This window comes from Aphis gossypii, chromosome 1 (genome assembly GCF_020184175.1).
Source record: "Aphis gossypii isolate Hap1 chromosome 1, ASM2018417v2, whole genome shotgun sequence".
Taxonomy (NCBI): domain Eukaryota; kingdom Metazoa; phylum Arthropoda; class Insecta; order Hemiptera; family Aphididae; genus Aphis; species Aphis gossypii.
Window position 1 is genome coordinate 11037760 of NC_065530.1, and position 23169 is coordinate 11060928.

At 32.8% G+C, this 23169-nt stretch overlaps 2 protein-coding genes and 1 long non-coding RNA gene across 3 annotated transcripts; 2 read left to right on the forward strand and 1 right to left on the reverse strand.

Moving 5' to 3' along the window:
* Positions 1 to 84: 84 nt before the first annotated feature.
* On the forward strand, positions 85 to 1324 carry LOC114128410 (charged multivesicular body protein 1b-like). Its single transcript, XM_027992923.2, has 2 exons — positions 85 to 420; positions 935 to 1324. The coding sequence occupies exons 1-2, from the start codon at positions 157 to 159 to the stop codon at positions 1322 to 1324; spliced, it is 654 nt and encodes a 217-aa protein (XP_027848724.1). The 5' UTR covers positions 85 to 156.
* A 4877-nt stretch (positions 1325 to 6201) lies between these two features.
* On the reverse strand, positions 6202 to 13669 carry LOC126548946 (uncharacterized). The gene is made up of 3 exons (XR_007603065.1): positions 13233 to 13669; positions 12554 to 12671; positions 6202 to 7329 (listed from the first exon to the last, which is right to left on the reverse strand). It is a non-coding gene; the product is annotated as an uncharacterized LOC126548946 (long non-coding RNA).
* A 216-nt stretch (positions 13670 to 13885) lies between these two features.
* LOC126548945 (fork head domain-containing protein crocodile-like) lies at positions 13886 to 21172 on the forward strand. The gene is made up of 2 exons (XM_050197063.1): positions 13886 to 15621; positions 18117 to 21172. Exon 1 carries the CDS (start codon positions 14337 to 14339, stop codon positions 15618 to 15620), a length of 1284 nt encoding a protein of 427 aa, XP_050053020.1. The 5' UTR covers positions 13886 to 14336; the 3' UTR covers position 15621; positions 18117 to 21172.
* The last annotated feature ends 1997 nt before the right edge of the window (positions 21173 to 23169 follow it).

Genomic DNA, 23169 nt, shown 5'->3' on the forward strand with positions numbered 1-23169 from the left:
ATATTTTATATTTTCATAAAGTACATGTAAACATTTAGCAATTGGCTAAATTTAAGTGTTATTATGTTGATTGTTACGTAATATTATCTGTGGGTTGTATTTAGTCGACCAACAAATATAATTGTATCAGACATACATAGCAACAATATTAAAATAATGACACAGCGTTTAGACAAAAAAATATTCGACTTGAAATTAGCTGCCAAGCAGATAACGAGAAGTGCCAAGAAATTGAAAAAACAAGAGGCCAAGGAAATTCATATGTGTTTGAAGCATGTGATGCATGGTGAACTGGAAATAGGGAGGGTACATGCAGAAAACGCGGTGCGCAACCGTAACCAGAGTTTGGATTTGTTAACCCTCGGGGCCCGTTTACAAGGAGCCCTGAACATTCTGCAAGCAGCCACCGTACAAAACGCAGTATGAACATTTATAAATGTTGAGAGAGTGTGTGGAAGGGAGAGAGAGAAGTGACATAAACTACAATTATACGTTCGTCTGTTGACTGTTACAGATCTTCTATAAATCTAGTATTTTTTTTTTTCAACACTTGAGTATTCTGAACTGATATGACATGCAGTTTGCCAAAAATGTAATTTTGGTTAATCATTTGTTTATACGATCAATCGATTAATGCATTATAAAAAAATCTAAAAGCATACTCGAAATGAGATTGATATTCCTATATTTAATCGTTTCTTTTTAATTTTGTATATGATTTTATTAATTATAGATATGTTTGAATTAAATTTGGAATATATTAGTAATTCGATCTAAATCTGTTGTAAAAAAACATTATTAACCCCCCCCCCCCCCCCCCCAAAAAAAAAATGCTGTTATGACTTAAAACGACATATAAAATAAATATATTCAAAGAATTGGTGTTTTATATGGAATAAAATTATTTCAATGGGTCACTGTGTAACTGCCACAGGTAACTACGGCCATGCGGTCAGTCGTCTCGTCCATGGTCGCGGCCTGTAGTCCTCGTGACATGCACTTACCGTCACTGTCAGCCACCATGGACAGGTTCGAAAGGATGACTGATCACTTGGGGACGCGACAAACGTGCGTCTCTCAAGCTCTCGGAGGAATGAATGCCACGGCAGGGGACGCCGAACAAGTAAACTCGCTCATGGCACAGATCGTCGACCGAGCCGGTCTGGACGTCAGGAGCGTAATGCCGGCGGTGGAGTGCTCGACACTGCAGCAAATAAATATACCGTCGTCGTCGTCGTCGTCGCCACCGACACCGCCGCCGCAGAACCTGCAGGTTTCGGGACTTGACGAACAACTGGCGAAACTCAGAAACTTCTACGGATGAATTTTTTTTTTATTCGGTCGAACATAAAATAAGCCACAAAAAACGTTGTTAAATTTGTCCATAATATTATATGACCGACTCTTGATTTCCGTTGTTCGAGGACTGCGTCTCCACTCTTCAACACCATTGCTTAAAATATTATATTTATGTGGTACTCAACGGTTCAATTATTATGGGGTAAACATAATATAGTTTCAAATAAATAACGATTCGTCTAAATTTTTCAATGTTACATCACTTACATCTCATGGATAAACTCGCCAACGGGGTTAAGCAGATATAACTTCCTGAACCCGTAAAATAATAGCATGGATAGAATGGGTTGAGAAGTACGCATACTATAAAACATACACTAATAATTTTAATGTTGAATTATATGTATAATAATATATACTGGCTACAATTTACAACTAAACAATAAAATGCATTTAATCAGTATAATAACTTGATTATTCGTATTGTATTATTTTATTCTATAAATTGATAGAATACTAACAAAAAAGATAAATAAAAACTTGACAGATGAATGGTGTTAAAGTAAATAAGATTATAGGTAAACCATAATTATAACTAACAATAAAATATGACCATGAGTTTTATGAAACCTTTGAAATGCATTTAAATCCCTAAAAATGCAGTTCAAATTAAAAAATAATCCACTAAATGATGTTCAGTGTATAAATATCGTAACATATTTTATAAAATAAATTAAATATAGATGCTTTTAATACATTAATATATATTAAACTAAACAACTCAATGTTTCAATATAGGTATAAAATATTATTATCTAAACGTTTGGTTTTTTTTTTTTGCTTCTGGTTATATGTAAAATACTAAATAAGTTTAATTTTATATTATTTAATGTATAAATCAAATTCAATTTTATGAAAGTTGTTTTTTTTATAAAAATATCAAAAATTAAATAAATTTTACATTATATAAAATACCATTTTATTAGGTGATGAAGATGAGTAAAACGATTAACTGTACCAATAGTAACGATGGCTGACATTGACACGTAACACATGCATATTGCATACATCTGACATGTATCTCGACATTCATAGCTTCTAATATAATATTTGAATACCACGCCATGATGTATAATTCTTAATTATGGACCACATATCATGAGTGGGGGAGTGGTAAAACAAATCTCAAGAGTTAAAATTGTATACATCCTTATAAAAAGTTCGCATCATTACAATACTAGACCGGTAAACCCCCTGATAGACTGGAGTGTATAGTTTTTATTTTTACTACCTATAATATTTAAATTTTAATGTGTAATACCAGCATTATATTAACCACCACTAAAGTCATAAGTCAACCCTGTTAAGCACTAACAACGCAATAGGTGAGTTGATTGTTGTACATCAATTATCAATAGATTGCACGAGTAAAGAGTTTCGATCGTAAAAAGTTCGACCGTTGTTATTATATATTGGGCACCCAAATATTTATATATGTATTTTTGCTGTTAGAAGTACAATCGAAAACGTACATTAAGTGTGGAATTAATGGAACTAAGAAATCTAAAGAACTTAAAATTTTTACCAAATAACTTATTTTTTAAATATTTTTTACCTAAAACTTTTTAAATTTTTTAACTATAAAATTGTTTTAAAATATTTTTAAAGTATTATTGTACACAACTTATTTAAAAAACATCAAATTTATCAATTGAAATAAGAATTTTAATACATTTTTATTTTTATTTTTTATATAGGTACCTTGAATATAATATTATATAAGTTTATATATACAATTTTTAGATTTTATAATTTTGCTGATATTTCTTAGTTTCAACGATATCTTAGATCAATTATATTTGATACTGAAATTCCCAAGTTCACATATGTAGAAGCATTAGAATATTTTAGAAAAGCCGAATCACTTTAACCAAATAGTTTTACTGGTAAAATCTAATTGTTGTAATTTAATTTAATTTGTTAATTTATTGTATTTATTTTACAGCAAAAATCTGATGTGGGTCATAAAGTTTTTAAAAACAGATAATAAGTTTAGTGCCGATTCATTATTGTATTATTGTTTACACCTATATGTTTATTTATCTCATTCATATCGTATATGATATTGTAGTGTTGATGTTTATAAATTGTAGTATTGAAAAAACTGTATAATAAATTGACTGTAAAATATTATGTTGTTACAGATAATTTGCTAATGGTGTGTATGTCGATAAGCAAATAAACACGGCAATAATACGCTAAATGAGCGAACAAATAAACAGGCGTTCCTCTTCTCCGTCCGCAAATCTGCAAATATGTGTCTGACGAGGGAGTCGTTGAGGGGTTGTTAATTGACGACGTGTGTGACGTTTGGCACAATTATACGTTTGTCTCGGAAATGTTACAGTTAGTGCTCGAAAAATCTAATAGTATTGGCAACGATCGAGCTACAGTAACGCATTAATTATCTATATTAAACTTAATCGCTATAAACATATAGTATTTAAAAAATATGGATTGATGTTGATTAGTAATTTATAGCTGAATACTATATGTTAGTTTTTTTTTGCAGTAGTGCAGTTACACTCAGTGTACAAATATAACAACATAATATGCATATTTTACGTATTCCCAGTAGTATATTTTTTAGTGATGACAACCACGGCACTGATAGGCTCGCTAACATGCATTGCTGTGCACGTGGTTCATAATATTATGTAGGTACACATTATAATATAGACGTGTGCGTTGTTATTTTAATACAACAACACGATATTATAACGATCATACGCGTATAACAAAGCGTAATAATAATATGTTATATATAGTAATAATATAATGGAACGGGAAACTCAAAGTTATACGTCTTAAAATATTAATTAAAACTTTAAAATCTAGCGAGCCAAAGGTCAATACGGTGTTTTAAACTAAGCAATTTACAATTACTTTTTATACTTACTTAATGAAAAAAAGAAAAAGTACAACATTTCATAGAGTAATTTGAAAACGTAGCACGTGACTGATAAACAAAAGACTACGAGGACCGCCGATCGTCTGTAATATACTAAATTATGTCATATCATCGTTTTCTTCACGTTATAATATATACATTATACACATATGATACTAATAATACATATTATCTGTAATACTTCCTGTACAATAAACCTTATTAAACCTTATATACGTCGCTATCTATCCTTATTGTGTCTTGACTACTGCAGTCTTATTCATGTACATGCAAATTTATTTTATCTTTTTAAATAGATAATATTATCATATTGTGTACGACGGCGACTTTCTGTACGTCTTGCGAGTGGTAAAGGCGGATTGCGTAATATATTATCATTATTTCGTGTCGACGAAGACGGGTGGGCGAGTGCTCGCGCGCGCGTGTGTGTGAAAATAAGGCTGCAGTACGTATATAAATGCGCGTATATGATATTGTTATATATATATAAATAAATTTGTGTTCCGGGCGTGCGAGTATATTATATACGGCTTTTGGGAAGAGGGGTTGGGGTAGTTATGTGACGTTGACGGCGGTGCGTGCGGCGCGCGGTGCAAGATAAACAAGACGGCCGCGCTGAACAAACAACCGCAGCGCATAAAGCCGTCAAGCCGCAACGTTTGCAACCGTTCCGAATAATAGGCACCCACCCCGGTTCGTCCTATCTCATCCCTCTACACCCTAGCTACCATCCACGGCCCACCCTTCAGCACCCCCAGTGCGCGGTTCGCAGAGTATATAAGCCCCGGACCCTCGATGTTTTTTTAACCGACCGTATTAATTTGATTGGTCCTATTAAATAATTCAATACGCCACCGCCGCCGAACACGACACATCGATATTAAAACGTATTATATTCATATATATATATATATATAATAATATACGATATGAAAACATTATATTTCTATATTATACTCTGTTCGCGTGTACCTATCAGCTGCACTCGTATCTTCATTTTTGCCTATATATTATTATTATTCGGTGCAGACAGATACTATATCCGAACGAACTGCAGAAATCGTATACGCGTATCGGCGCAGTCCACAGTCGCATGTTATACACTGCACAGGATCATCCGAATTGTGTAGTGCAAAGCTGCCCACTAAAGTATACTTCGACAAATCGTATAATCTTTGCCAATTGCAGTGTAACGCGTGACCTGACCTGACCGATGAAAGGACCCGGACTCAATGACTGCGGCCAAATTACTTTTTTCGATTAATAAACGACTTTGTTCTGAACAAGTATATACATATTATATTATAACGCTTATTCCCAGTTATAATATATATCTGATAATTTTATTATATTATTATTATTATAATTTCATTTCCCATCAAATATTTCAAATGATTTATCTGATTTCTTTTTATAAATACAATTTTTTTCGGTTTTCAGATTAAAGGCAACCTTACAAGTGCGAATTGAGAAAATAATATAATACGTATACTATTTTTATTTCTTTAGTCATCTTTATATCGTACTTATACGTAATAGGTATAAATAATATAATCGGTCATTTTTATTATTTTTTCAAGAACACTATTACGATTGTCAAAACTGCACATTTTTTTAAAATTAATAAATAACTCATTTATGGATGGTATTAATACCTACTAAATACAGTTCGACAGTTGACAACATAAATAAAAATGCATTTATTTATTTATTTATTTACGGATCAAAAGTCCAATTACACGGAATATTAAATTTGGTGTACAAACGAATTTGAATTAAAAAACAAATAACATTGGTAAAATAAGTGTACATAAAATAATAACACAATTAAAACAAATAATATGAAAAGAAATGTTATAGCAAAAATTATTATTTAAAAAACTATTGGTATACAATTAGCAATATTCGTAATTCCGTTAATAGGAGCAGATAATGCATAATACATTATTTATTTTATGTCAGTTGATATAAGATTTATTAACATTGATTATTATTAATGTGATGGTATTAATACTACAAGACACTATCGTTGATTGCAGAATAATTCTATAATTCTATAATGAATGGTATTGGAAGACTGTGAAACAAAGCAATTTGAAAAACGCAACAATTTTGGACAGTATAAATAAGTTTAAAAATTAAAACAAAAATAATGATTTGTTGAATATGCAATGTAATAGAAGTGTTTATTTAAAGAAAAATTGATTCAAAAATGGTACCTAAAGATCGATTGGTTTTTATGACCTTGTATAATACGTAGGTACTCGTAGGTCTGTTATCGTCTGTTTCGAAACTTTTTTATTTTATTTGATCAAACTATTTAATTACATGCTATGAGGAAGCGATCGTATAGAACTAGCAACAAACAGAAAAAAATTCTTCGATACGCGACGTGTCGACACCGATCCCAAATTAGACCTGTCGATCAATGCCAACAAAAAATATCAACGCTTAACGGTCAAAAGGCAGCCTTTGGATCGATGATTGTTTTCACTGTAATTATGTGTACAATTTTTTTGTTATTATTATTTTTTAGTGCAGTAGAAACCCAACACTAAAAACCATTAGACAATTTGACGCAATTGGATTACGAATTTTTTTTCAGTATAAATCCTTAAACATCTTTACACCTTATAGAACACTGATTAGGCAATTCAATGGGCATGCATACGTCGATTTTAGTTCACGGCGCTGCACGTAAAAAAGTTGATTATAGATTTAATAATATTATATAGTACTAAATAAAATTAATAATCAATGGTAAAAAAACAAATTGAATCGTATACAGAGATAATAAACCTTTTTAGATTATCGACAATAAAGCAACGCACAATTTGATTTTGAGATAATAAAATATAATTTATTCAAAAGTCAACGTTATATTTAAAAGTTTTATTTTTGTTTTGTTTTTTACTTACGCAAAACAAAATTACAATTGTAAACTTCCTGTGCATTAAAATATAATTGTTTCAGTACTCTCTACCTCCGAACCACTTCCAGGCTTATGGTAATGACTTCGACGTAGTCTTTTTATGCGTCTCATCGTAAGTCAATCAAATCTATAAAATAAATATCAATTAATTTCTTAGCGTCAATGTACATTGTACAATAACATAATCATACTATTGTACTATATGTTTTATATACAATATAATTTATTTCCATCGCTGTGCTTAGGATTAAAAATAAAATATTATTATAATTTATAACTTAAAACCATTCCAGAGCACTTAAAAAATACGCTAAGCGTTTGCTATGTGTGCGAATCGTTAGCCTATATTATGCACAATCGTTACGTGGACTTTAATACACGATTTATTCGTTTAAAAAATAGTACCTACCAGTAAATATATGTAATTATTAATTATTCAAATGCTGCCGTAGCGCATTCTCGTACAAGTTATTATTCTTTACAAAATATATAGAATATTTATTAAAAAACGGTATATATCATGCGTTTTATTTTAATCATTTAATCGGTGGCGAATGTTACATAATTCACAATGCACCAACTATACTTTAGTACTTTACACTTAAAGCTCGTTGATTTAATCATTTTAAATCAAACGTTAATATTATGTGTCACACACTTTTTATTAATCATACACACTACAGTCTACAAATATGGACTTTATAGTGACTCAAATCGGGTTTAACGTATTTATTACATTTTTTTTATTTCCCAAGTATTATATATTGTACATAAATCAATAATTAATAATTTAGCATAATAGTAGGTATAACATCTAATAGGTACAATAAAAAGATGAATTCGAATACATTTCAATACCTATAAGTATATACCTATTATAATAATATTGCGGTAATATTATATCGCACCATCATTGATTAATAGTATTAATTTTAAAATTCATATTTAATCAATGATACCATATTACGCACTTCTATTCCAAGGAAGGTTTTCATCACATGTTTTGAATAGAGGTTTAGTTTGCGCTTAAACGTCGTTTACTCGTGTATAAATATAGATATTAAAATATTATTATGTTATCGTATGGGTTACGATTCGTCAATGATTATTATTCAAATTTTGAGTGTAATGAAATATTATACAATTATCGGGAAACCACACAGTATTTTCTAGTTCATCTCTTAAGCGTTGAGATTCGTATATTACTTCTTAGTTCTTGTCATATTATTATATTTAATAGAGATTAAACCGTCATGGTTTTTGTATACGTTTTTTTGTGATTCTACTATACTTATGACAGCGATCTATCGTTGTATCGAATGACGTGCACGCTTAATGAATATGCGACTTGATCTTATAAATTGTCTATTTTATTTTTACTACAGTGAAGTGTATGATAATAATATATGCTGTTATACTCTGTATTTGTATCGTCATGTAAAATAACCCGGATGGGCGTAGCTATAGTCGAGTTAATAAAAAATAAAAAAACACACTCATTCGCTCGTTGTTATAACGTTAAATTGTAAATGATATATTATGTAAATTTACGTATATCGGCACTGCGCTATGGTACATATTATAATAATAATATATCACTGTGACAAGATGATCGCCGGAACGATGCAGTCGACGTCATCATTATGTCAACGCGATGCACTTTAAACGTATTACAATATGTGCCGAAACACATGCGGCCGCGGTTTCGCGTGGAAGTTATCCCGACTGATGTATATATATATATATATTGTAATTTGTAATAATTATTATGTGCAGTTTAATATATGGTCGCAGTGCGCGGTTGATCTTCGTTTTTGTCAAAGGCGTTATGCCGCGGTGGCAAACGTCACGTTCGTCGTAATCCACGCGATTAGCTCGAAACGCCGACAAAGGACCGCGATGATGGGAGCCCGCGCGCACTTCGTCGGCAGGGACCGGAAGATGTTAATCCGTCGCCGCGAACGACTTCCGTTATCTATTATTGTATAATATAATATTTACTGTACAGACTCGCGCCGAGTTTTTTTGGCACCTCGGCACCAGAGCTATAGCTAATATATTATACCTTTTTGATAATAATAATTTGTCTGTAAATAAATTCGATATATAAATACGATAAGTTGCAAGTAATTCGATCGTTTTCTATATTTAGTGATGTAGCACAAGTTTGAATATTGTGCTGTTTGTCCGAGTCCGAAAGGTACATTCTAAAAAGACTACCTATTCAACAATATCAACAATAATGTTTTAATTTCGCACCAGTATGCGATATACGTATACACAGAAACCAGCAATTGGTAGGTACTAGGACCAAGAAAAAATAAAACGAAAAATTTTCGTTTATAGGACGTTATCACGTATCACTGTTTAGGTTCAAAACAGATTTTGTTTACGAAATTATCTACACGTTTACGAAATCGAAAAAAGGTGCTTATTTTGTTTCGATTTAATTCAACCGGTAAATCGTTTGGTTTGAATATGTTTTTAATTATTTCTTCAAAATTTTGTTGTACGTATCTAATAATGAATCGTGCCATAATACTACACGAGGGAAACAAGTAAGGATGGAAAATTATATAAAAACGTAGAGTGTTACTCGATATTTTCCACTTCAAGGAAAATGTATGAATCATACATATTATTAGGTATATCGTATATATACAATAATAAATTAAGTATTTGGGTTTTTAATGTTATTTGATAAATATTGAGTAAACGTTATAACTTTATGAGTTAATCTTATTTTGAAATAATATCATCACCGTCAAGTATATAGGTATTTGGATTTAATGATAACATTAAATAGTAACAGTATATAATATGCGATATTTAATATAATCATTACAGTATAAAAAATATAGTTATATCGCATATATGTCTAAACAATAAATAGTAATTTTATGATTTCATATTTACTTTTGTCTTTTAGTAACACCCTTATATACTATTATCATATTATAATAACCGGACTAATTTGTGATTTTCATTTAATATACCTACGTAATTTAGTTTTTCTATCAGAGAATATTTACGAAACGTACCATACCTATAGCTAATCGGTCGTCGTATAATTGTACTTTTATATAATTTCTTATTATTTATTGTTACTACGGATATTACGAATAATTCTATGCTCCATACGGTAGTTATACTATACTGATTAATCAAAGTAGGTATAATGTGATATAATGTGTACTTCCAAGTCGCGAGGTAAAAATACCTATTATACGCGTACATGCATAGTAAAATCTAAAAACCATGTATTTGTAATTCGTATTTTATAATTATTAGAATATATAAAAAAACAATACTTATTATATTATACATTGATAATTCATGCTAATGTAATAATTTTATTACATAATAGTATAATATATGTATTAATATTACTTAGGTACTTATAAATAATTCAATTTGATATAATTATATTTTAATAAAATCGATAAGTAAAATACTAAAATTAATACTTATTTTCAAAGAGTATCTATGAATTATGATACTGAACATTTAAATAATATAAAAATACGAAGTGCTAATATACAATATACTTTCCTATAACTGCTTTTATTTAAAGACATTTAAAAAAAATACGTATTTTTATTAATAGGTAATAAATACATTATTATATTATTTTATAGCGTTTGAGTATTAATTAAAGTTATTATAGTTTACTAAATTCATATTATATAATATAGTAATGTGTATAGTTATTAGTTACTTTATCAATTATAATACATTATTTTGTATTTATTGTAATTGTGATAAAAATAATTGAACAACGCTTCTATGATATGATATTTATTTTAAAAATGTCCTCCTCTACTGGTTAAAGTATATATACTATATAGTATACACATTTAAAAAACATATATTATAATATCAACTCTTTAAAAAACTGAATACATAATATTGTTAATGTATTATACATACAATTATTAAGAAATTGAAATTTATGTTTTCATTGCACAAAAGCTCATTAAAAAAAATATTTACATACCCATTTGTAAATAACCTAGGTAATTTTAATAATGTAATAATAATCATAAGTGTACACTGTACAGGTATGTATAAAACCAATAAAGTGTACATTACAGAAATAATAAACAACTGAATTAAACACAATAATACTATTATTACCTATTATATCAATTACATCATTTTCTACAGTTACCATAGATATACTTGTAAGTACTAGGTATTCAATAATTTTGAATAATTTTTATAATGTAATTGTATTAAATTATATCATTATAAAATACGTTTGTAAATAAATCAATCCACTAAAATGTTTAGACTTCTTTATTTTTTTTAACGCCCTTATTGTATAAGATGATGATAGAATATGTATGGGTATTAATTTGAAGTCGTTAAAAAACAAAATATATAACCCTTATAATCATTAATCAAATAAATATGACATCAGTGTGACAGTGTTGCATCTTACATTTGATAATATATATATATAAAGATATTATAAATATATAAGTATGTTTTTTTTCAACAATATAGCCAATAAGTTAAATAAATATTAGGGTAGTTATTAAAAATAATTTATAATACCATGTGACTAATTGATTATTGTAAGGCATGCGCCATTTAAAGTATACATCATATTATTGTATATAATATATTCAATTTTAAAGACAACATTAAATCTATGAATCTATAAATTTCTGTCTTCGTCTCATAAACAACATAACAAGGCGATGACATGATTTTGTACGCAATTTAAATATACCTATTATACTTAAATTATTTTTATAGTTCTCGGTATAGTCGGCTCATCTATACAATGTCCTTTGACATTTATACGTATACAACTGTAGTCTATACTCTATATATACTATAATATTTATATATTTTAGTACCTGCAGCCTAAGATTATTATTTATGCTTGACCGTTGACCATCATCAATATTACATAAACTACATATATATAATATCTCATATAGAAATGTGGAATTGTATTTTAAAATCTTAAAGTTCCAAATTATGACAAGAATACATAACTTAAAGCAACAATAATATTGATAACATATAGGAATATTCCTACGTCTTATTATACCTACTATTTATTTTTAAAAACATTAAATAAGAATTCAATTCAATAGAAAAAATACGATTAGAATTCGTTAACTAAGAATCTTAAATATTTATAATAATCGATAACAATTCATGATTTACTATAACAATATATTAATTGCAATAAATTGCTGGTGCATTGTACATTATAAAGCTAAATAGACATATCCATTATCCATATTATATTATAAAGCTAATTGCAGCTATATATGTACACAATGCAAATATTTACTTTCCTATTTTTTCAGGTGACAATAAATAATACATACCCGCTGGCTATTGTAGAGTAATAAATCCTTACGACGTTAAGAAGCATTCAGATTTCGGTGATGAGAATCGGGTAAAATGTTCATAACGGTGCTAACAAGACCATACAACGATCAGAGTCTGCAATATAGAATCATACACCTATATAATTAATAGTGGCGTAACAAACAATAGGGTATCACCGCGGTGGGCAAAACGCCAAGGCGATTTTTGAGAAAAATGATTGATGTATTTTTGGAAACAAAATCCAGAAAGAAGCTGTTTTAAAAATATATTGCACAGTATAACTAATATTATAATATAATGTCACTACATCGTATACAACGTATGACGTTTATAAATTATAAATTATAGTATTTTGATTGTTCTTTTCAAGTATTTTAGACTTAATAAAAAAATAATTATTTTCAAGAATTATAAAGAAAAAGAATATTAGTTTTCGTTAGGGGTGGAAGCCTTTAAAAATGTATTAAAAAAAAACCAATACCTAATAATCAGCCTGTGCGTTAGGTATTATACCTGCATATGGACATAACACCGTAAATCCTATGTACAAAGTAGGTATATACTATTACGCCGCACTACAGTTATATATTATATACATATAGGTACACCGGAATCGAGTTCTACAAAAACTTTACACACGCGCGACAAAATATTTATATGCATGTATATACGTACCGAAACTTGTATATGTATATATACACCGGAACTCTGCACACTACATATATATATATACGAGTTCCGCTACGCATTATATATATATACATAGACGATCGCGATCAAAGGTTTTTGCGGCGAGCGTAAAAGCGCACACGCGCGTCCCCGGACGATGACAGTCCGTCTCGTCGACGACGGCGTCGGTTTTTCTCCTCGTTTTCCCGGCTCGCGCCCCTCTTGATTTTTCCCGTTTCTCTCATCGACAGAAACCGAATAATATCATTACACACACACACACACACACACACACACACCACACACACACACACACACACACACACACACACACCCATATATATAAACTCACAGATATAAGTGGCTCCTCCGAGGCGGACCGACGGCGCGCGCGCGCACACGTCGCACAAGCGGTGGTCACGTCGTCGGCCGCGCGGCCGCTGTGCGTGGTGGGAGACGGGCGCGGGAAGGTGACCGGCGCGCGCGCCGCACCCCGTGGCCGCGGCTACTCGGCAGCGTCCGGCGCGCGCGGGGTAGGAGACCGCCCGGTTGGCCGGTGGGCGTGCCGCGGCCCGGCCAACCGGAGGCCGACGTCCGGACGTCCGGGGGTGGCGGCCGACCGCGCGCCGTACGCACTCGGCGGCGTGCGGGCGTGATGACGGCCGGCGACTGGCGACCGAGCTGTGACGGTGGTGGTGCGTGCGCCGGCGACAGTGTAATAATTTTTTCGGGTTGTTTTCGTTTGCGCGGCGGTGCACAGTCAGTCCGCGCGCGCGCGGGTTTGTTGTCGTTGCGTAGTATTGTTTTCATTGCAAACATTTCCGCGGAAAGGCCGTCGCGTCTCGCGTGTTCCTCTAGTACGGACGACCCGTGTTTTATATACATGTATACACGCGCGCACAAACACACCTATCGATCGATATATTATATACGTGTATAATCGCGATCGAGTTCGCGGAATAATAATAATAACAATAATATATATATATTTTTTTTTTTACAAAAAACCACTCTTTTGTCGTTCGAAATATAAAATATATAATAATAATTTTTTTTTTCCCCCGTCGCGAGTGGATACGATCGCGTATAAAATACCCATTTACCGTCGTCATGCACACGCTGTTCGGCGACCAAAACGCGTACTACCGGACCGGCATGTACCCGGGCACGTCCAACCCGGCCGCGTATCCGGGCGCGTACGAACAGTACGCCCGGTACGGTTACAACCCGGCGGCCGGTTACCAGGCGTCGCACCACCATCACCACCATCACGTGGTGTCGGCGGCCGCGGCCGCGGCCAAGGACATGGTCAAGCCGCCCTACTCGTACATCGCCCTGATAGCGATGGCCATACAGAACGCGTCGGACAAACGGTGCACGCTCAACGGTATCTACCAGTTCATCATGGAGCGGTTCCCGTACTACCGGGAGAACAAGCAGGGCTGGCAGAACTCGATCCGGCACAACCTGAGCCTGAACGAGTGTTTCGTCAAGCAGCCGCGCGACGACAAGAAACCGGGCAAGGGCAGCTATTGGACGCTGGACCCGGACTCGTACAACATGTTCGACAACGGGTCGTACCTGCGGCGCCGCAGACGGTTCAAGAAGAAGGACGCGCTCAAGGAGAAGGAGGAGGCCATCAAGCGGCAGCAGGAGCTCATGCTCAAGAAGGTCACCGAGGAACAGTGCAAGCTGCTGTTGCACGGCGGCGGCGGTGGCGGTGCCGGCGTCAAGGAACTGATGCACGTCGACTGCAACAAGCAGCCGAAAAAAGAGCCGGGCGTACAGCCGCCGTCCACGCCGCATCAGTCGGCGAACGGCGGTGACCCGGCCGCGCCGCAGACTCCCGGTGGCCCCGCTTCCTCGGCACCGCCACCGCCGCCCCCGGCGTACCATCAGCATCACCATCACCTGCAGTACGACAACGATCATCAGGACGATTCGCCGTCGGCCGCCACGGGCAATCACCTGCACCATCACCATCACAGGTACATGACCACTCCGACCGTGGCGGCCGCCGCCGCAGCAGCCGCGGCCGCCACTGGCGATCACCATCACAACCACGGCGACGAGTTCGCCTCGCACCATCATCAGTACGTGGCCGCTGCCGCTGCGGCCGCGGCCGGCCACCACCGGCCGCCCGGCTGGTATAGCGCCGACCCGTCAGACTTTTTCGACGCCGTCGTACCCAACCCGGTGGCCGCGGCCACGGCGGCCGGATGTGGGTTCCGCAACTCGCATCACTCCACTCCTGGCACCCACACGCAGCTACACAATTACTATCAACTGCAGCAACAGCAACAGCAGCAACAACAACAGCAGCAGCAACAGCAACAGCAGCAGCAACAACCGCACGACGGTAATTCATCCGTCAAGTTTTCGTCACAACTATAACGTGAGTTCCGATTCCTATATACCTAATATATTATTATTTTAATATCGAAAATAACGACTGGGGTCAATATTCAATTATTTATATGTTTTTTTCCTCCCCGAAAACGACAAATATAATTCATTATAATACCTGCTATGACAGATATACTGAAATACATAACATAAATTCCGTTCGATTTTTTTTATGTTTCAGTATTATTTTTTTCTGTTTTTATAAGTATTCTCATTTTACAATGAATAAATTCTGCAACATGCACATTTCATAACGCGGAAATCACAGTTATTAACTACAAAAATAATTGCATAGTATAAAATTATTGCGTATAATAATTATTAATTAAGCCCGTTACTACAAAAGCAGGTAAAAAATGCACCCCGTGCCTGTATAGTTTATAAATTCTTATTCTTCTGAGTCATCTCATTGATGAACGCGTAACTAATCAAATGCTTTATTATATTATGTGTGACGGATACCTAAGCGTTAGCTCACACGTGAATCAACTGTGATTATACTATAATAATAAGGCACTTTAGATTAAATACCATTGTACAATAGCAGCGAGCGGTTTATCACGATTTTCCATTCGATTGTTCAATTGAAAACAAATATAAATAGGTACATTCATAATATTTAGACTACGGAGCACTTAAAACGTTTTACTATATTATAATATAAATCTAAAGATCGCGGGTAAATTCAATTAATGAACTATTATGTATATATTATCTAAATGTATCATTATCACGCGATATTGAAGATATTTGTATCTATATATTATATATATTATATACATGTACTTTCATTATTGTCTATTGATCTATACACATTAAATAATTAATAAATGCCTAAATACGCAATGTATATAATATAATATATTGTTATATTATACTTTTCTGCTGTGAAAACCAAATATTCGCTGTGACTCGTGAAAGCCAAATCAGAAACGATTGTGATAAGACGATATAATATGTCATCTGCTATTATAAGTATAATTCCTATCCTTATTATGAATAATATAAATAAATTAGGTACTGCAGATATTGTGACAGTGATTAAGACAATTAATTATGATTCAGATATCCTATACTACGATTTATCTATGTGACTATAAGCCAATATTATAGACTCACCGATATTAATACTAATAATCTTAACTACGTACAAAAAATTATAAGTTTTGATTTCATATTTTTATAAATGAATAAATGTATATCTAATTCTTCTATCCACTTTTTAATCTTTCGTGCATTGTAGCAACAGGTATTACAATAAAATATCAATATTTTTAGTTATTTTTTATTTGAAAATATTGTAAATGCATTTTCAAAAAACCAAAAGTTCATAACTGCAGAAATGTATACCTAAACATACCCTAACGTATATTTTATTCGAAATTAATATATTTTCAAATGCATGTGAAGTAATTATGTAACAATCAAAATGTAACTTTGCGTAAGCACGTTTATTGAATAAATTAAAAATGAACTGTACCCTATTTATTAAAAAATGTTAATTTTTAATTCAGCGAAAGTTTTTTTTTAAGGAATTAAGTTAAACTTTTTATTTTAGGGTAACTTTTTTTCAGACATATCTGATTATTATTTATTATAAAAACTGTAAGCCATTATTATTGTTCAATCCTTGACTTTAAACAAATATTAAAAAAAATATTATAACGTTTAATTTTTTTTTTACTCGTTTGCTAACTAAGCAAAGACTTACTATTTTATCTTGATAAAGTTTTTCAAACAATGTAATTCAATATTTATACAAACATATAAGTTCATTTATTTTCTATAAACGTAACTAAAACGAGCTATTAAAACGTCAACAGCCCGAGTACGACGGAAAATTAACTATATAGGTATATTAACCAGAATATATATGTATCAAACGATGATCGTTATTATTATTGTATTGTATCTTATGATGGTTTACACGTGTATTGTTTCAATCGCTGCAATTAATATTTTTTACTATTATTATTATTACATCCTCACGATAGAAGATCGTCTTGTCGGGTCCCCTACTCCCTATACATATAGTCGTCCGTTTCTATATAACGCGCATAAAACCGCAATCGAACCCTCGTCACATGTGAACAGCATCAGTAGTACTGTTAATAACCCACCTTGTCACGAGTCGCGCGCGGAAAATATTATATATATTATTATTATTATTAAACACGGGAATAAGTAGTCGGCGGCGGCGGCGGCGTATTATTATATATTAGTCCCCAATAGAGTGTTGACATATGTGTTGTTTTTTATATTCTCTTTAAGGTTCGTCTGTATATATATATATATATATTATATATATATTATTATTATTAAACACGGGAATAAGTAGTCGGCGGCGGCGGCGGCGTATTATTATATATTAGTCCCCAATAGAGTGTTGACATATGTGTTGTTTTTTATATTCTCTTTACGGTTCGTCTGTATATGTATAATGTATATATATATATAAATATATATTGTGTTGCTTCTGTACAGGACGACGACTACGACGGGGAAGGACGAGCTACTGCTACCGCTGCTGTCAGACGAACAAATTGTACTCGTCCGCGTGAGAAGCCAGAAAAACGCGTCGCGCGCCGCGACCGAGACGATCGTGCCGCTGCAGGAAGAGATGGAGACGAGAGAAAAAAAATTCACCAAATCGAGACACGAACCACATGCTGCCGGCTGTCACTCCTCGGAAAACGCGTCCGCCGACTAGGCTTATCAGGTGACGGACGGACGGACGGTCGTGCGCGTATCTATCGCGGTGGCTCACAAGTCCGACGCCCATTTCTGTGTATATTATGTGTGAGTGTAGGTGGGTGTGTGATGTGTGAAGTGTGATGTGTGTGTGTGTGTGTGTGTGTGCTGTCAATGTTTGTTTTATAAACATATTATATATTATTATTATTTGTCATTTTTTTTTTTTATTCTTACGATTTATATACATTAAACGCCCCGCGAAGATTCGATTATTATTATTATTATTGTACACGTTTAAAGAGTACGATCGCGCGAGTATATTATTATATATGTATGTATATAAAATTATAATAATAGAATATAGGTATTAAGTTTTTACTATAGCTCATATGAATTACAGTATACTAAATGTGTCCCACCGTGATTTCCCGCTTTCCTGTGTTATAGTCACATCACGACCACCGGGAAAATTCGGTGGGCCATCGTGATGTATATACATATATATATAGTATTATATAAGGCACTTACGCTGTACTAGAATTGTATTATTCAATGCTCGAGTCGAACGATCGATTAAAAAGAGACGTAATCGAGTTACACGATATTGAACAAAAAAAAAAAAAAATGTATCCTTATTTTTATATCGCAGTGATACTATAAAAGCCGGTATAACGTCCCATTCTATATAAAGTATCTCTGGTAAAATCACGTCTAACTTCTAACTGTAATGATAAAAAACGAAATTAAAATATTTAAAAAGATATTATTAATTTTAGTTAATTGTTTTACTCTACATTTTTTTTATTTGGCTTTCTCGCCAATAATAAAAATTTCACACATTGTAATGAGTAGTGCGTTTATCGTTTGTACACTTACGTCATCTTCGCTATATACGTTGTTTGCTATAATAGAATAACGATATTTCACGTAAATCGCACGGGGGTACAATAGGTAAAAAATTCTAAATATTTTATCGGATAACTCTTTTAAATGTGATTTGCATTTATTATCATATTATACCTATCGTATATTATTATTATTGTTTAGGTACGCATCAACGCAAACGCGTGATAACATATGTATCGCGGGGTAAAATCATATTGATAATGATAATATTTTATTACCTCATAAAGCCATGACATCACCATAAAATGTATGTATATAACAATATATACTTACGAATTACAATCATATCGCCGTAGTACGTCGTATACGAATCGTCACGGGCACAACGCGTAGTTACTATAATACAGTATTACTAGCGAGGCAAAGACGATGGCAGAAATTTCCTTAAATCTTTTCGACGAAGTTCGAAAATATTTCAAACGTTCGTTCAACTACGTACACGAGCTGCTAAGTTAAGTGTAACTATATTATGCGATAATCATTTAGTTGTGATACACATGTTGTGGGTTATCCGAATGACATGGTTTTGGTTTATCGTTCTGAATTCGCCCCTACGATATGCTCGTGCTTTTATCAATAATTTGTAGCGGACACTGTGGCCATTTAAAATACGTAATATACATATATAATATTATTAAATAACACCAACGATAATGCGTGAAATAGTATTATCCGTGAGAATTTTATTAACTTAATCGTTTAAAATTAGTGTCTACCCTCCCGATCAATAAGATATTGTAATGCATAATAATTTACGTAAATTTCAAATTAGTTTCCAAATACGTTTTTCACTTCATCGAATATTTTAATCGTTTTATCATTATTATATCATCGTTATCCACTAACTGCTGCTATATGATGCTCATCTGACACGATCTCGCTCGACTCTTATTATTTTATTTTTCTCTTCATTGAACAACGTGTAGCTCAATATTGTATATATATAACTACGAAAAAAACTGTACCTATATATTTGCTTTAGTTATTATTCTTATAATGTAAAATCGGAAACTATGTATATATTATGTAAATAGCCTATAAAATTATTATTGATACGTTTGCGTCGTAGCTCTCTGTTAGTATATACCTCGAACGAGCTTTACATCAATTAATATCATTTTATAACACGGTGATAATTAACAATTTATACAAACAGTTAATCCATATTTTGTTTTAAGCACAACTGCATGAAAGTAGAATCGATAAAAAATGAGATTAATTACACAGATGTGCAAATCGCTATAAAATTAACGAAAGTTTTAAATTTTTTAATAATTAAAAGTGTTCTGAACTTATACTTAATGAAACTTAAATGGGTATTATTTAAAAAAATAATAACGTTTATAGATGTTTTGCGGCTATATAAGATATATAAAAATAAGAAAAATCAATTAACAAGTAGGATAAACGAGATCTTTACACATTATAATGGGGGAAGGTCGTGGAGTATATGGAGTATAAAAATAAACAGTTTTGCAACAAGTCCAATTTTTTTTTTTTTATATATTAAATTAAAAAAAAAAAATTATTAAACGCAAGCTATTTTTTAATGTAAAATTCGTTCGTGGTATAATGCCGGTAGTCAGTTGTACCTACGTATATATTTATATAATGATCATAATATATGTACCCATATCGGTATATAATATTGTACACCTGTTGTAACACGCGCGCGTCTGCGTATATATAATATTGTACGCGCATATATATTTATAATATTTTATTGTATTTTATATTACTCGTCGACTTTTTTAGTACAACGATTTTAATCAAAATAATATATGTAAATAACTTGCTATAATATAATATTATTATGTAAACCAGTAAATCTGTATATATATACATGTAAAAGGAATTATTATGCGATTTCACGTTTGATTATAATATAATATTATAAATATAATATAAATATATCATATTGCATTGTGTACAATTTCGTGGTTTTTTGTTTAGACAAAACCTATACGTCTATTCGATGTTAAACCTAACCTATAACCAATGATCTAGAAATACCTATAGCTCACTACTCGGTGTGGGGGCGTTCTGCAGCAGTGTACGGGATGTAGCGGTATCACGGCGCAACGTGCAAAAAACACGTTGAATTCTCCGGACCGAACACAATAAACAATCGCACCACAGTCATCGAATATCAATAATAATCGATTCTACGATTGTGAGCGATAATATTACAACAACGTCAATTTAATCGAGCTTGGTGGTTATTATAATACGAGTTCTGTTCGTCGCGGCTATTTCTGGTCTACGCACAATATACGTCCGGTCGAATATTATATTATTATCATCATCATCATCATCAAACCCGAATGGAAATAAATCCGTCGTCGTGTTTCCGATGGTCCACGGCTACTGCAGCCAGATGTGTCCCGTCGGTATAAATTTAAAACGCCGCCGCCGCTGTCACCGCCACAACGCGGCTATGCCGGGCCGCCGCCTGTTCGGATCAAAAAGAAACGATCGCGGAAGGCTGTCAGCGAGTTTTTCGCACTATATATTATAATATGTATCACCAAAAGTCAAAACGGTACATCTATATATATATATAAAATGTGTGATGTTAGTGTGCGTGTGCGTATATCGATCATATTTTTAATACATCAAACAACGCCACTGCCTTAGAGATATATAAACAATAATATTAGCCACCTTTAGGCTATAACGGGTCATATATATTATGTACGTGTAATTTATGTTTATAGATCGACCGACAATTACGTTATAATAATAGTATGATATATGAGAGTTTGTGGTTTGTCCTATGTATACATATACTAGGTATAGCAAGTAGCTTAAACGGAAAACTTACGCCTATTTCAAATTTATTTTACGTTTAAAATTTAAATCCCCGCAGTTATTAAAATATCATAAATATAGAAATCAAATTACATTTATATTTATAATTAAACTTAATATTAAATTTATTATTATGCATTTATGCGCGTGGATATAATACATTTAAAAAAAACATCTTATGATTTTTAAAAAACCCTATTTAAAATGAAATTTATTTTATCAAATAATTATTAATTTGATAAAAACGTTTTCGCGTTTATAAAGTATTCAATACAAAATACATAAATTATATGCATTTTATACAATTATGTATAGTACCTACCTATATAGGTAATCTAACATAAAATTATTGATGCAATAGATATTCATCAAACTTTTTGTTCTATTTATGGCACAAATATTAAAAAAAAAAACAAACAAAAAAATAATTACCTCAAATTATTAATGACGTATTTTATCCCTGATTAAAGTTATCTGCAAAAGTTAAAATTTATTTATTTTATTTTAAGGTAGGTAAGGTATATAATAATATTATAAGGACTTAAAAGTTTTGAATTCTCCTTTAAAGTAAAGTTTTGCATCTTTTTTTCCATTTCCTCTTGTACAGTTCATCGCCCTCGTTTTCATCATCGCCGGCTTTTTTATTTCTGTACACCGCACGATTCGACTGGAAATACGCTCGTTGTTTACTTTTTCGATAAAAACTAATCGATTTGGCGCCACGCGAACAACGACGAAAAATATCGGGGACTCGCGGGCGAGGTTTTTGGTCTATATAATAGCGTTCGCCGCGGCAAAAACGGCGTTCGACCCAGTGCGCCAAAACAATAATACACACACACCCCCCTGTGATCTGTAAAGCTCATCTCCGCCCGTGCAGCGCATTATACGGATATATCATATTATAAATATATACAAATATATATATATATGTATAGGTACATTATTATGTCACGAGCGCTGCACACTATTATATTATTGTTGTACGTCTCGACTGTCAGGTCCCGAGAGCAGACCCACACTCGCTTATTAAACCCACTGCTGCTGTACAGTGCACTAGAACATGACGTAGTACAACAGTAGCATACTGACGCTAGCCCGGGGGATAATTAATGGGGAACTATAC